General features: G+C 38.9%; 1 protein-coding gene across 1 annotated transcript in view; it reads left to right on the forward strand.

The window, feature by feature from the left end:
• Positions 1 to 11,686, forward strand: part of pkn1b (protein kinase N1b) — a 44,812-nt gene extending 33,126 nt beyond the window's left edge. Inside the window, exons 6-15 of the mRNA XM_056448652.1 lie at positions 55 to 268; positions 701 to 883; positions 1,013 to 1,122; positions 1,229 to 1,372; positions 4,914 to 4,989; positions 5,417 to 5,540; positions 7,052 to 7,136; positions 7,232 to 7,326; positions 8,782 to 8,854; positions 11,576 to 11,686. Coding sequence (XP_056304627.1) covers positions 55 to 268; positions 701 to 883; positions 1,013 to 1,122; positions 1,229 to 1,372; positions 4,914 to 4,989; positions 5,417 to 5,540; positions 7,052 to 7,136; positions 7,232 to 7,326; positions 8,782 to 8,854; positions 11,576 to 11,686 — 1,215 coding nt within the window. The remainder of the gene's footprint in view (positions 1 to 54; positions 269 to 700; positions 884 to 1,012; positions 1,123 to 1,228; positions 1,373 to 4,913; positions 4,990 to 5,416; positions 5,541 to 7,051; positions 7,137 to 7,231; positions 7,327 to 8,781; positions 8,855 to 11,575) is intronic.
• The last annotated feature ends 2,956 nt before the right edge of the window (positions 11,687 to 14,642 follow it).

Raw genomic sequence — 14,642 nt, forward strand, 5'->3', positions numbered from 1 at the left:
CTCTCAGTAGTGCATCTGAGGTTGAATGTTGAGTGTGTGCGTGTGTTTCCGCAGGCTCAGAGTCGTCTCAGTGAAGCGTCCCAGAGGCTGGATCTCCTGCGGGTGTCCTTAGAGCAGCGTTTGGTAAATCTGCCCGAGGATCATCCCAAAGCGTGTCTGATTAAAGAGGAGCTGGTGCGAGCGTCCTCCTCCGCCTTCAGCTCCAGTCACAGCGCCCCCTATGTCCACAATCAGTACAGCACCCTCAGCAGACCCTCCCCGCTCACCGGTACGCCAACAACACCAACAAACACTGAGTTGACGATGGCACCGAGGTTGATAACTGTACAGATGGTTTGACAAATTGTTTACAGTGTTAAAGATTAGCACAGCTCACACGATCACTATAAAAATAAAGATATAGGTGACATGGTGGCTCAGTGGTTAGCACTGTTGCCTCATAGCAAGAAGGTTGCAGGTTCGAACCCCGGCATTTCTGTGTGGAGTTCTGATTTTCTCCCCATGTTGGCGTAGGTTTCCTCCGGGTGCTCCGCTGTCCCCCACAGTCCAAACACATGCGTTATAGGGGAATTGAAGAACTGAGTGTGTGTGTGAATGTGAGAGTGTATGGGTGTTTCCCAGTACTGGGTTGGGACTGGAAGGGCATCCGCTGCGTAAAATGAATGTAATATAAGCGTCTAGTGCTTTTTTTCTCACTCAGGTACACTGCAGGTGCGTCTGCTGGGCTGTGTGGGTTTACTGGAGATGGTCCCGGGCCGCAGTCGAGCGTCTCCGGTGGTTTTACCTCACTTCAGTCCTGGAGACGGACGAGCCTTCAAGCTGACCCTGAGCAGCAGAAGCAGCAGCTTCAGCCTGAAGATGCCCAGCAAGAGCGAAGAGTCCTGTGAGTGTCTTATACACCGATACGATAATGATTCTGACGATTGGGGACAGTTTTATGGTTAAGTTATTCATTACTCAGTGACGTTTTTTTTTTTTTCGGACATTCTTCTGATGTCGTGTGTGTGTGTAGCGGAGGTGAGCGCTGTGCTGAAGCTGGAGAACTGTGTTGTGGGTCAGACGTGTTGGAAGAGTGTTGGTGAACAGTCGTGGGATCAGACCTTCACTCTGGAGCTGGAGAGAGTGAGTTACACACCCACACACACACACACTCAAACACACACACACACACACACACACACACACACACACACACACACACACACACTGATGTTCAGGTGTTCTTCAGTCTAGAGAGATGGAGATAGCGCTGTACTGGAGGGATTATCGCTCTCTCTGTGCGCTGAAGTATCTGAAACTGGAGGATTTTCTGGACAATCAGAGACACAGAGTTCAGCTGGAGCTGGAGCCGCAGGGTCTGCTGCTGGCCGAGGTGCAAACACACACACACACAAACGCTTTAATTTAAGCTACAATTTGTACTGCTAATTTGTCTAAATATATAAATATGGCCAGATTGTTTTGGTACTTATTTTGTACTTCTAGTAAGTACATATTGTATGCTAATGTTCTATATGCTAATATACAAAAATACTTATGAATAATTTTGTTTAAAACTACAAGAAAGTAGTGATTTCTAAATGTACTTTGACTTGTATTTCACTTCAGACAATATAAACAAAAAATATTCATGTTTTGTCTGGTCAACTTCATTTAATCTGTAAATACACATCGTCCTGTCATTTAGACCTGCAACACTTTCCAAAAAAACAGTTGTGACAGGAGCAGTTTAGGGCAGTGATCAGGTAAACTGGTTAAATAATGATGTGATGTGAAACAGGTGATGTCAACAGGTGATTGTTATTATGATTTGTACAAAAGCAGCATCCAAGAAAGGTCTAGTCCTTTAGGAGCAAAGATGGGCCGAGGATCACCAGTTTGACAACAAATATGGGAGAAAATGATTGAAATGTTTAAAAACAATGTTCCTCAGAGAAAGAGAGGAAGACATTTGGATATTTCACCTTCAACAATGCAGAACATCATTAAAAAATTCAAGGAAGATTCAGTAAGTAAAGGACAAGGGTGCAAGCCTAAGCTGAATAACCGTGATCTTCGATTCCTCAGGTGGCGCAGCATCAAGAATCCTCATTCATCTATAAGCCATATCATCACATGGGCTCAGGAATACTGCGGCAATCCTTTGTCAAGAACCACAATATGTAGTTACATCCACAAATGCCAATGAAAACTGTCCTGCGCCAAAAGGAAGCCCTATGTTAACAGTGTCCAGAAGCGCCGCCGACTTCTCTGGGCTCAGAGGCATCTGGGATGAACCATCACACAGTGGAAATGTGTACTGTAGTCAGATGATTCAGTATTTCAGGAATTTTTTGGAAGAAATGGATGCCGTGTGCTCCAGACCAAAGAAGAAAAGGATCATCCAGACTGTTACCAGCAACAAGTCCAAAATCCAGGGTCTGTCATGGTATGGGGTTGTGTCAGTGCCCTTGGCAAAGCTAACTTGCTCTTCTGTGATGCTCCATTAATGCTGAACAGTACATCAAGATTTTGGAGCACAACATGCTGCCTTCTTTTCCAGGGACGCCCATGCAAATTTCAACAAGACAATGCTAAACCACATTCTGCACACATTACAAAGCCCTGGCTGTGGAGGAAGAGGATACAGGTACTTGGCCTGGCTGCAGTCCCGACCTGTCTCCAATAGAGTGTGGCATATTTTGAAGTGTAAAATACAACAGTGAAGACCCCGTTCTGTTGCACACCTTAAACCCTCCTTTCCACTGCACACGACAAGCAACAGTCATTCATTTCCAATGTAGAGAATTCCGGGAGCTGCGAGATGTTCCGATCAGCTCCATATGCCGAAAATTTGGATCCAAATTGAGCTCCGGATCCGTTTAAATATTTAAACTCCTGCGACTAGACGAAATGCGACCAGCTGACCGGATGTGATGTAAACCAGTGTTGTCCAAGCAGGTCCGAGTGCGCGAGATGAGAGATAGTAGTTTTTTGGTTATTTTTTGAATGAGAAAAAATCTATATTTAAGAAAAAAAAAACATTTCTATTCACACATGTAAGTAATAAAAGAGAATAAAGGCTCTTGCTTTTGCACTGCTTTATTTCGGACACTGCAAGAACAGCTTCTCTCTCATGGTGCACGTCAGAACTGAAAATTGCGACTGCCACAAGGGGGAGTATTCCAACAGTCGTGTCCAAATGTCGTGTGCAGTGGAAAGGCGGCTTAAGATTGCAGAAAGAATGGAGACAGAAATACACCTGAAACGCTTCATCACTTGGTGTCTTCAGTCCCTAAACGTCTTTTATAGGGCACATACTTTATCCCTTTTTTATGATTTAATATTAATATTATGGTTCTGAGTGTGCCAGTTTAGGTTCAGTTCAAAACACAGTTCAGATTGTTTTCTTATAATGTGTTAAAAAGTGTCATGTTGGGGGCGTGTCCACAGTTCTCTGATTTAGGGGTGTGTTGCTTCACATGAAAATTAATTTCGACTTCCCGCCCAATGTAACAAGGGGGCGGAGCCAAGAGCTCACCCGCTCTGTGTTTAGCAGCAGACAGAGAGAAGCAACATGAGTGAGAGGACCAGCATTCAGCCGTACATATACGACTCGGACACGGACCAAGCAGAGAGTACACAATCATTTGTGTCTTTGTACAGTTTTACAGCCGACTGTGTGCTAGTTTAAAGTGCCGAGCTTGTACACCGAGACTAATAATCACGCACACTGAATTAACTTTGACTGAGGGACCAGAGCCGCGACATGGCACACCAGACACGCACATTCGGATGTTATTAAAAATGAAGCTATTCAGATGGAGCTCTGTGGCGCGGCAGAAATATGAAGTGTTCCGAATCGTGGCTGAGCGCCGAGGACAGCCGCCGACTTGAAGCGCCATTGTCTATACCCTGATAGAAACCTATGTTTAGAATTCTGAAATGTATGACGCTGCATGGCGCGACGCTGAACGGCGTTTCTGATGTGCGACCTGCAGACAAGTTCGCTATTTTATTTCCAATGGACGGACGCACATGTGAGGCAACGCGCTCGCACTTTCAAGCTGCACCTAGTTAAGATCACAGGGCGCTTCAGTGACCGCGAGAAATGCAAACGGCTGAAGTATAAGGTAGACTCAATGAGAAGTACACATGTTTGCAAACCTACCTAAAGATACAACCAATAATTCCGATTAGAGCGATAATGTGGAGAATATTGATCTTGTGTTGAGCCCAATGAGCCTTGCATCTAAAAATAAAGCTAGCGTGTTCCTTTAGTAGTGATATCGCTTTGACTCACGTTAAAAATGGCGGACGTGAAACAACAAACTGAGGATATGATGATGCGCCTGTCAATCAATATTGGTGGGCGGGGGGACCGCACTCCTACGTCAAGTTGCGGTCGATCTGAAAACCGCTCCAATTGGTCCACCGTTTTTTATGTTGTTAAATTGAAAATAAAGGACTGGGTGTGCTTATATCACTCCAATATGATGTTCTATACACTATACCTACACATATGTCTGTCCAAACAGCTTGATTCTTCACCATAGGTGCCCTTTAAGTGTTGTGAAAAGGAATGGCAATATTACAGAGTGGTAAATGTGTGTGTTCGTTTTTGAAATGTGTTTGTTTTTGTTTTTGATGTGTGTTTATTTCGAAAACAAAACAATAACAATGATGAGGAACACATTAAATAATGTTTGTTGTATCGTCTGAAATGAAACACACGTCAAAGTAAATTTAGACATCACTACTTTTATTTGTGTTTTCCACACTGCCCCAACCTTTTCTGATTTAGGGTTGTATTATCTGTCTTAATTGTCAAATTTTATTCGTCAAGCTTTTATTTTTACGCAAAGAAAAGCCTCGTGTATTCATTAGCTGTGTAATATGTGATGAAGCTGTGTGTGTGTGTGTGTGGTCTATAGGTGATGTTCTTCAATCCTGTGATCGAGCGAGGGCCGCGTTTACAGCGCCAGAGGAAGGTGTTTTCTAAACAACAGGGTAAAACCACACTCGTCACACACACATACACACATTCTGGGAGACAAAGCTGCTGAATTACAGTGAGATGCACGCGACTCAGTCACAGAAGTGGAAGGAAATATAATATGAAAGACTGCCACAGAAACAGTACTCAGAGTTTTATAGTCTCTGACTTTTGAAGGTTGGTTTTAACACTGCAAGTGTTTGTTTTATTTGTTGTTTATTTAATTATTTAAACTCTTGTGGAATTGAAATGAAAATGAATATATTATAATTCATATTTTTTTTCCTCGAGTAGTCCACTGGCCCTCAGAAAACAGAGTCATACACAACATAGCAGACTATTGTGCAGTGCTTTTTAGTGTTTCATTTAAAATTTGTAATGTTTGTCTCATGTGTGTGTATTTGTGTGTGTGTGTATTTGTGTGTGTGTGTGTTTGCTCAGGTAAAGCATTCCTGCGTGCTAAACAGATGAATGTGGACATGGCGACTTGGGTCCGTCTGCTGAAGAACGCCATTACCATCCCTACACACAACTACACACAGCACAGCCACACACACCACAGCAGGTAACACACACAACTACTCACAGCACAGCCACACACACCACGGCAGGTAACACACACAACTACTCACAGCACAGCCACACACACCACAGCAGGTAACACACACAACTACACACAGCACAGCCACATACACCACAGCAGGTAACACACACAACTACTCACAGCACAGCCACACACACCACAGCAGGTAACACACACAACTACTCACAGCACAGCCACACACACCACGGCAGGTAACACACACAACTACTCACAGCACAGCCACACACACCACTGCAGGTAACACACACAACTACTCACAGCACAGCCACACACTACACTGCACGTAACACACACAGACGAACAAAAACACAAAACAAACACACACACAAAAACAAACACACACACAAACAAATAAACAACAAAAAACAAACCACACGCACAAATGCACACAGACACACAAAAACATACACAGATGCACACACACAAACATGCAGATACACACACGTGTATATACAAACACAGACACACAAACATACACACATACAAACATATTAATACACAAACAGACAAACAAAAACAAACACACACACAAAAACAAACACACACACAAACAAATAAACAACACAAAAACAAACCACACGCACAAATGCACACAGACACACAAAAACATACACAGATGCACACACACAAACATGCAGATACACACATGTGTATATACAAACACAGACACACAAACATACACACATACAAACATATTAATACACAAATAGACAAACAAAAACAAACACACACACAAAATAAATACACACACAAACAAATAAACAACAAAAAAACAAACACACGCACACATGTACACAGACACACAAAACATACACAGATGCACACACACAAACATGCAGATACACACACGTGTGTATACAAACACAGACACACAAACATACACACATACAAACATATTAATACACAAACAGACAAACAAACACACACGCACAAATGTACACAGATACACACAAACATACACACATACAAACATATTAATACACAAACAAAAACAAACACACACACACAAAATAAATACACACACAAACAAATAAACAACAACAAAAACAAACACACGCACAAATGTACACAGATACACAAAAACATACACAGATGCACACACACAAACATGCAGATACACACGTGTATATACAAACACAGACACACAAACATACACACATACAAACATATTAATACACAAACAGACAAAAAAACACACACACACAAAAACAAACACACACACAAAGAAATAAACAACAAAAACACAAACACGACTTGGGTCCGCCTGCTGAAGAACGCCATTACCATCCCTACACACAACTACACACAGCACACACCACAGCAGGTAACACACACAACTACTCACAGCACAGCCACACACACCACTGCAGGTAACACACACAACTACTCACAGCACAGCCACACACACCACTGCACGTAACACACACACACACCCGTGTCCATCATCCTGGTGTGTGTGTCTGTGTTTTCAGCAGTGAGATCTCCATCCAGAAGATCCAGCTTGATGGAGAATCTCCTCCATCTGTGACGAGGAGAAACACACACACATCAGCCACGGTAAATACACATGCACACACACACACACACACACACACACACACACACATGATCAATAATATTGATTTCTCTGAATAATAATGCTGATCTGTCAGGTGGACTTCGGCCGGGCGGCTGAACCCGTCTCTCCTCCTGGTCCTGCGCCTCCGGAGAGGGTCGTCAGGAGCGTTTCCCATCATTCCCAGCGCAGGTACACTCCTGCTGACACACAATATGTTTAGCTGTTTGTGCCAAGATACAGGATGAAACACACACACACACACACACACTCGTGTACATAGTGTTTCTGGCCTCACGTTGATTTTCATGTTCAGTGTCAATTCTTACATCCTGATCATTTTGTGTGTGTGTGTGTGTGTGTGTGTGTGTGTGTGTGTGTGTGTGTGTGTGTGTGTGTGTGTGTGTGTGTTTTGTGTGCATGTGTTTGTTTGTTTGTTTGTGTGTGTGTTTGTTTTGTTTGTGAATAAATATATATTTTACATGTGTGTTTGTTTGTGTGTCTGTGTTTGTATACACACGTGTATGTATCTGCATGTTTGTGCGTGTGCCTCTGTGTATGTTTTTTGTGTATCTGAGTACATTTGTGCGTGTGTTTGTTTTTTTGTTGTTTATTTGTTTGTGTGTGTTTGTTTTGTGTGTGTGTGTTTGTTTTTGTGTGTGTTTGTGTATTACTATGTTTGTATGTGTGTTTGTGTGTCTGTGTTTGTATATACATGTATTTGTGTCTGTGTGTTATTGTGTGTATCTCTATGTTTGTATATCTGTGCATTCTGTATCTGTGTGTGTTTGTGTATCTTTTTTTGTTTTGTATGTTTGTTTTTGTGTGTCTGTATGAATGTGTGTGAATGTATGTGTCGTTGTGTATGTATGTTATCTGTGTGTGTGTGTTTTTTGTTTTTGTTTGTGAATAAATATATACTTTACATGTGTATGTCTGTGTCTGTGTTTGTATATACTTGTGTGTGTATCTGCATGTTTGTGTGTGTGCATCTGTGTATGTTTTTTTGTTTCTGTGTGCATTTGTGCGTGTTTTTTTTTGTTGTTTATTTGTTTGTGTGTGTTTGTTTTGTGTGTTTGTTTTTGTTTGTCTGTTTGTGTATTAATATGCTTGTATGTGTGTATGTTTGTGTGTCTGTGTTTGTATATACATGTGTTTGTGTCTGTGTGTTATTGTGTTTATCTCTGTGTTTGTATATCTCTGCATTCTGTATCTGTGTGTTTGTGTATCTTTTTTTGTTTTGTATGTTTTTTTTGTGTGTCTGTATGAATGTGTGTGTATGTATGTGTCGTCTTTATCTGTGTGTGTGTGCGTGCGTGTGTGTGTGTGTTTGTTTTTGTTTGTGAATAAATATATACTTTACATGTGTGTGTCTGTGTTTGTATATACATGTGTGTGTATCTGCATGTTTGTGTGTGTGTATCTGTGTACCTTTGTGCGTGTGTTTTTTGTTGTTTATTTGTTTGTTTGTGTATTTTGTTTTTTGTGTGTGTCTTTGTTTGTCTGTGTATTAATATGTGTGTATGTTTGTGTGTCTGTGTTTGTATATCTGTGTCATCTGTATCTGTGTGTTTGTGTATCTTTTTTGGTTTGTTTATTTGTTTGTGTTTGTTTTTACGTGTGTGTTTGTGTGTGTGTTTTGCACAGGTCATCCAAAAGCGCTCTGTGTCTTCAGGACTTCCGAATGATCGCAGTGTTGGGACGGGGACATTTTGGCAAGGTAACTGGAACATGTTCAGTCACACACACAAATCCACAGCGTTCTACAATTACAAGAAAGATATGTAAAACTGTGTCCGCTAGTGGATTTGCCATTTTAGATTTGTCATCTGAAACGTACAACAAAATAAACCCTAAGTAATGTATTTCAGATTTGTAGAAATGTAGACTGCACCCTTTGAATTTGAATTGCTTGAAACATACCCAAAGTAGCGTATTTTATATTTGCAAAATTGTAGACAGCGCCCTCTAGTGGATTTTTTTTCTGAGACGTACAACAAAACGTGCCTCAAGTAACAAATTTATGCATTTATGTTTCATAAAAATTTAGACAGCGCCCTCTAGTGCATTTGTTATCTGAAACATACAACAAAATGTAACTCAAAGTAACATATTTACATTTCGCAAAAATGCATACAGCACCTTCTAGTGTATTTGTCATCTGAAAAGTACAACAAAATGTACCGCAAGTAGCATATTTCAGATTCACTAAAGTGTAAATAGCACCCTCTAGTGGATTAGTCGTTTGAAACGTACAACAAAATGTACCCAAAGTAAAGAATTTTACATTTTGCAGAATTGTAGACAGCGCCCTCTAGTGGATTTCTCATTTGAAACAAACGACAAAATGTACCCAAAGTAATGTATTTGTTTGGTAGAATTCTACAAAGTGCCCTCTAGTGGAATTGTCATCTGAAACATAAAACAAAATGTACCCTAATTAGTGCATTTCATTTGCTAAATTGTAGACAGTGCCATGTCAAATTTACAACAAAATGTACCCAAAGTAACGTATTTTGCAGAATTCTAGACAGCGCCCTCTAGTGGATTTGTCATCTGAAATTTACAACAAAATGTACCCTTAGTAATATATTTAACATTTTGCAGAATTCTAGACAGCGCCCTCTCGTGGATTTCTGAAATTGTCAACAAAATGTACCCTTAGTAATAAATTTTACATTTTGCAGAAATCTAGACAGTGCCCTCTAGTGGATTTATCATCTGAAACGTACAACAAAATGTACCCAAACGTATTTTAGGCTTCACAAAAATGTATACAGCACCCTCTAGTGGATTTCTCTTATGAAACATACAAAAAATCTGCCTAATGTAACGTATTTCAGATTTACAGAATCATAGACTATATAGAGAAATATTGTCATCTGAGCATACAACAAAATGTACCCTTATTAACACATATCAGATTGCAAATTATAAATAGTGCCCTTTAGTGGATTTATCATCTGAAACGTACAACAAAATGTACCCAAAGTAACGTATTTAAAGTTTCACAAAAGTGTGTACAGCGCCCTCTAGTGAATTTCTCTTATGAAACATTTACCTAATATAACGAAAATTTACCTAATGTAACGTATTTCAGATTTACAGAAATATAGACTCTGAAATATTGTCATCTGAGCATACAACAAAATGTACCCTAACTAGCGCATATCAGATTAGCTAAATTGTAAATAGCGCCCTCTAGTGGATTTGTCATCTAAAATGTACTACAAAATGTACCCAAAGTAACGTATTTGTTTCGCAAAAATGTGGACGGCACCCTCTAATGGATTTGAATCATGCAATGAAATGTACCCTAAGTAACATTTTACATTTTGAAGGATTCTAGACAGCGCCCTCTAGTGGATTTTTGAAATTGTCAACAAAATGTACCCTTAGTAATATATTTTACATTTTGCAGAATTCTAGACAGCGCCCTCTAGTGGATTTATCATCTGAAACGTACAACAAAATCTACCCAAAGTAACGTATTTTAAGTTTCACAAAAATGTATACAGCGCCCTCTAGTGGATTTCTCTTATGAAACATACAAAAAATCTACCTAATGTAGCGTATTTCAGATTTACAGAAATATAGACTCGGAAATATTGTCATCTAAGCATACAACAAAATGCACCCTAATTAACGCATATCAGATTAGCTAAATTGTCAATAGCGCCCTCTAGTGGATTTGTCCTCTGAAATGTACTACAAAATGTACTCAAAGAAACGTATTTAGGTTTCGCAAAAATGTAGACGGCACCCTCTAATAGATTCGAATCGTGCAATGAAATGTACCCTCAGTAACATTTTACATTTTGAAGAATTCTAGACAGCGCCCTCTAGTGGATTTGTCATCTAAAGTTTACAACAAAATGTACCCTTAGTAATATATTTTACATTTTGCAGAATTTTAGACAGCCCCCTTTAGTGGATTTATCATCTGAAACGTACAACAAAATGTACCCAAAGTAACGTATTTTAAGCTTCACAAAAATGTATACAGCACCCTCTAGTGGATTTCTCTTATGAAACATACAAAAAATCTACCTAATGTAGCGTATTTCAGATTTACAGAAATATAGACTCGGAAATATTATCATCTGAGCATACAACAAAATGCACCCTGATTAACGCATATCAGATTAGCTAAATTGTAAACAGCGCCCTCTAGTGGATTTGTCATCTGAAATTTACAACAAAATATACCCTTAATAATATATTTTACATTTTGAAGAATTGTAGACAGCGCCCTCTAGTGGATTTGTCGTCTCACTATTTAACATTTTTATTGCAAAATTGTAGCCAGTGCCCTCTAATGGATTTGTTGTCTAAAACATCCCTCAAGCGACGCATTCTACGCTTTAAAATAATGCAGGCTATTGCACGCAATTCCAGGGAGCCTGGGCTGGTAAACCAAGTATGATGTGTTTGTTTCCAGGTACTTCTGTCAGAATACAGACGCTCAGGAAAGCTGTACGCCATCAAAGCACTGAAGAAAGGAGACATCGTGGCACGGGATGAGGTGGAGAGGTGCGTGTACAGTTCATGATTCATGATTACCCAAGAAATCAATAAACAAATAAGACTTTTTCTATTCATTCTTTTTTTATTGAACGTTTTGATTTTGAACAGAGCCCGAGATCCACCCTACAAAAACAGCACTACTGTAATAATAAGCACAAGATCAGGATTGAAACATCTGATACACTCTCATATTTAACCAAAATTGTTCAGTTTTATTTTACTGGCACCATTTATTTTGGCTGTGGTGTATTCCAAAGTAGTAATGTCCAGTAGACAGAGCCTCCAGGATAGATCAGCCGGAGCAGATTGATCCAGCTATATTTTCAGGATGTTTTTTTTCCAGCAGTCAGAACAACTGACATAATCCTTATTTGGTTGATGGATAAGGAGATTGATAAATCGTCCAGCATGAGAAAAAGCCAGGGGTCGAACTAATAGACATTTTGCTATCTTCTTGACTTGTAGTTTCATTGTCATGCTGGATTACACACCACATTTGATTGTCAAAACGCAGCATCTTCTCTTTCTTTTTAATTCCATGTTGGTTTGACGTAAAATATGTGTGTATTTATTATGTATATGTGATACACACGTACATGATGGGCGTGGCAAAGGAGGTGAGAGGATGGTGGTGATGATCAGAGTCTGAATTGATATCAGCTGTAGATGGTTGACTAGCACAATGCATAATGGGATGTGTAGTCCGGGTGAATGGCTGCCAGTAGAGCTGCCATTTTAGTACAGGGTAGCGCTCCTTTGAAATGAATGTGGGACCAAGGTGCAGTGGAGGATTAGCCATCCAGAGCCAGAGATATATACACATATATCTATGATCAGGAGTTTTCCCAGTGGTCATTATGCTAATTTTTTTTAATTACGAAAATTATAATTTTACGTCACTTTTCTACATTGATGGATAAGTGATCGTGCGGGCATTGCCGACAAAGAGTGTGTGTTTGTGTGCATGGAAATGTATTATCCTCCCTACCTGTTAAATGTGATCTAATCCGTGTCCTGAAACACCCACCCCCTCTCCTGCTTTCACTTCTCATTCTAACTGAGGGAGCGATTCGTTTGTGAATGAATCTCCGTTATGAACGACTCGTTCACTTAGCCGACAATAATACCAGTTTCTGGCAGCGCAGAATCTTATTGTCATATTTCATGTGCATTGTTTGCTTATTTTAGTCAGCAAAACTAGCATAAGCCGAGTATTTAGTGCGAGTTGATGCTACTTTGCCTTATGATCAGGGCAGTAAGTGACTGTATTATCATCGGTAATGCTACTTGTTTAGCATTAAAGTCTGTAGCATACAAAAACGTAAACTAAATATTACCTATGAAATGTTCTGCCTTTGTGCTTTCTTTTCTTTGTTTGCTCGTTACTACACTCGTACATAGCCCTTAAGTCCAGCACCCTCACATTGGCTTTAGTCTTGACTAGTGCGGTTGAATGACATTTGTCCTGGGAGCACTGTACAAATATGGCGGCGCTATTAACACATGCTCAGGGTCCGTATGCGATATCTAGTGCATATATCTATTGGAGTGTACACATAGCTGGATCGCCCTCTAGTGAGTTTGGTAGGTACATCAGCTAATGTTCGTAACAATATACATATTAAATATACACAGTACACACATCGTCACCTTGGAATTATAAGGTTCTATCTGCGTTCTAAATGCCTTTGAGATATTGAGCTTTAAAGATTTTGCATTCCATATAGCAAACAACATGTGTGTAACAGCTCTCTTTCATACATTTCATATTTCATACATCATACATTTCATACAGAGACCCTAAATACACTCTAAATGTAAATTATCAAAGTTCTCTTATATTTGCAAATTGGAGTAAAATAACCACGGTAAAAGCAGATAGAACCTTCTCATTCTGAAAAGTCATATTCTGTTAGGAATTATAAGGTTCTATCTGGCAGATCATTCATTGAAGCATTACTTACCAAAAAATATATAATTTGGTGTTGAAACAATATATTAATGCTTGAGAAAGTTGAATTTTTGCTTTTAATATCTTTAATTTCATGTTTTAGGATGAATATTTTTTTCTTGTTTAAATTAAGCATACAAGGCTGTGCTAAATATTTTTTGCAGTGCAGATGTTAATTTTATCTAATTAATATGTTAATATTTACAACATTTTATGTTTTATATTAATTATTGAATTATATTGATTGAATTATATGTCCCATGAATTAAAACCCATCAAGGCTTAATATCAAATTTAAAGAGTTTAAAAGGAAACAGACAATGAGCAAATGAGTTTAATAAACCCTGAAAAATGTTTCGCTTACCATATATACACAAATAAAAATATTTCACATTTAATATAGAAATTTTTAAATATGTTTCTTTTTCAACAATGTAAAACATAACAGTTCATCTCGATGTCAAAAAATGCTTCTAAATCATCACTCTTACACACTTCTCAATTTTGTGTGGTGCAGCATTATTTAGTCGACTCTGATTTTGTGTTTCTTTCTGGTCTTTCCAGCTGTTAACAGAGCAGTCTGGTGAAATGGCAAAGAAAGCTGATCCTGATTGGTCCTCGTGCGTGCATTAAAAATGCTGATTGGCTCACAGAAAGAACCTTATAGAGCCAAGCTAGAGTTAAATTTTGTAGATAAACCATTTTTGCTTTTTAAATAAAAAGTCTTCAAATGTAAACAACTTATAAAAAAAACATCACATCATGTAAATAAGTTGTCATTTAATAAGAATATGTCAATAACTCAATTTTGACAAAAATGTCAGAGAGAACCTTATAATTTTAAGGTGACTAAATAATATGTCAAAACAAACTTTTATTTTGGATGCAATTAATCCTGATTAATCTTTGCCTAGCATTACTTAGTATATCATTTCACTTAATTTCACTGGTTGAAAAGTTAATTCTTGACATCTGCAATAATATTTCAACATGTTACATTTGTTATTTCTGATATCTAAAAATGTATTTC

The sequence above is a fragment of the Danio aesculapii genome, chromosome 3, assembly GCF_903798145.1.
Source record: "Danio aesculapii chromosome 3, fDanAes4.1, whole genome shotgun sequence".
Classification (NCBI taxonomy): Eukaryota; Metazoa; Chordata; class Actinopteri; order Cypriniformes; family Danionidae; genus Danio; species Danio aesculapii.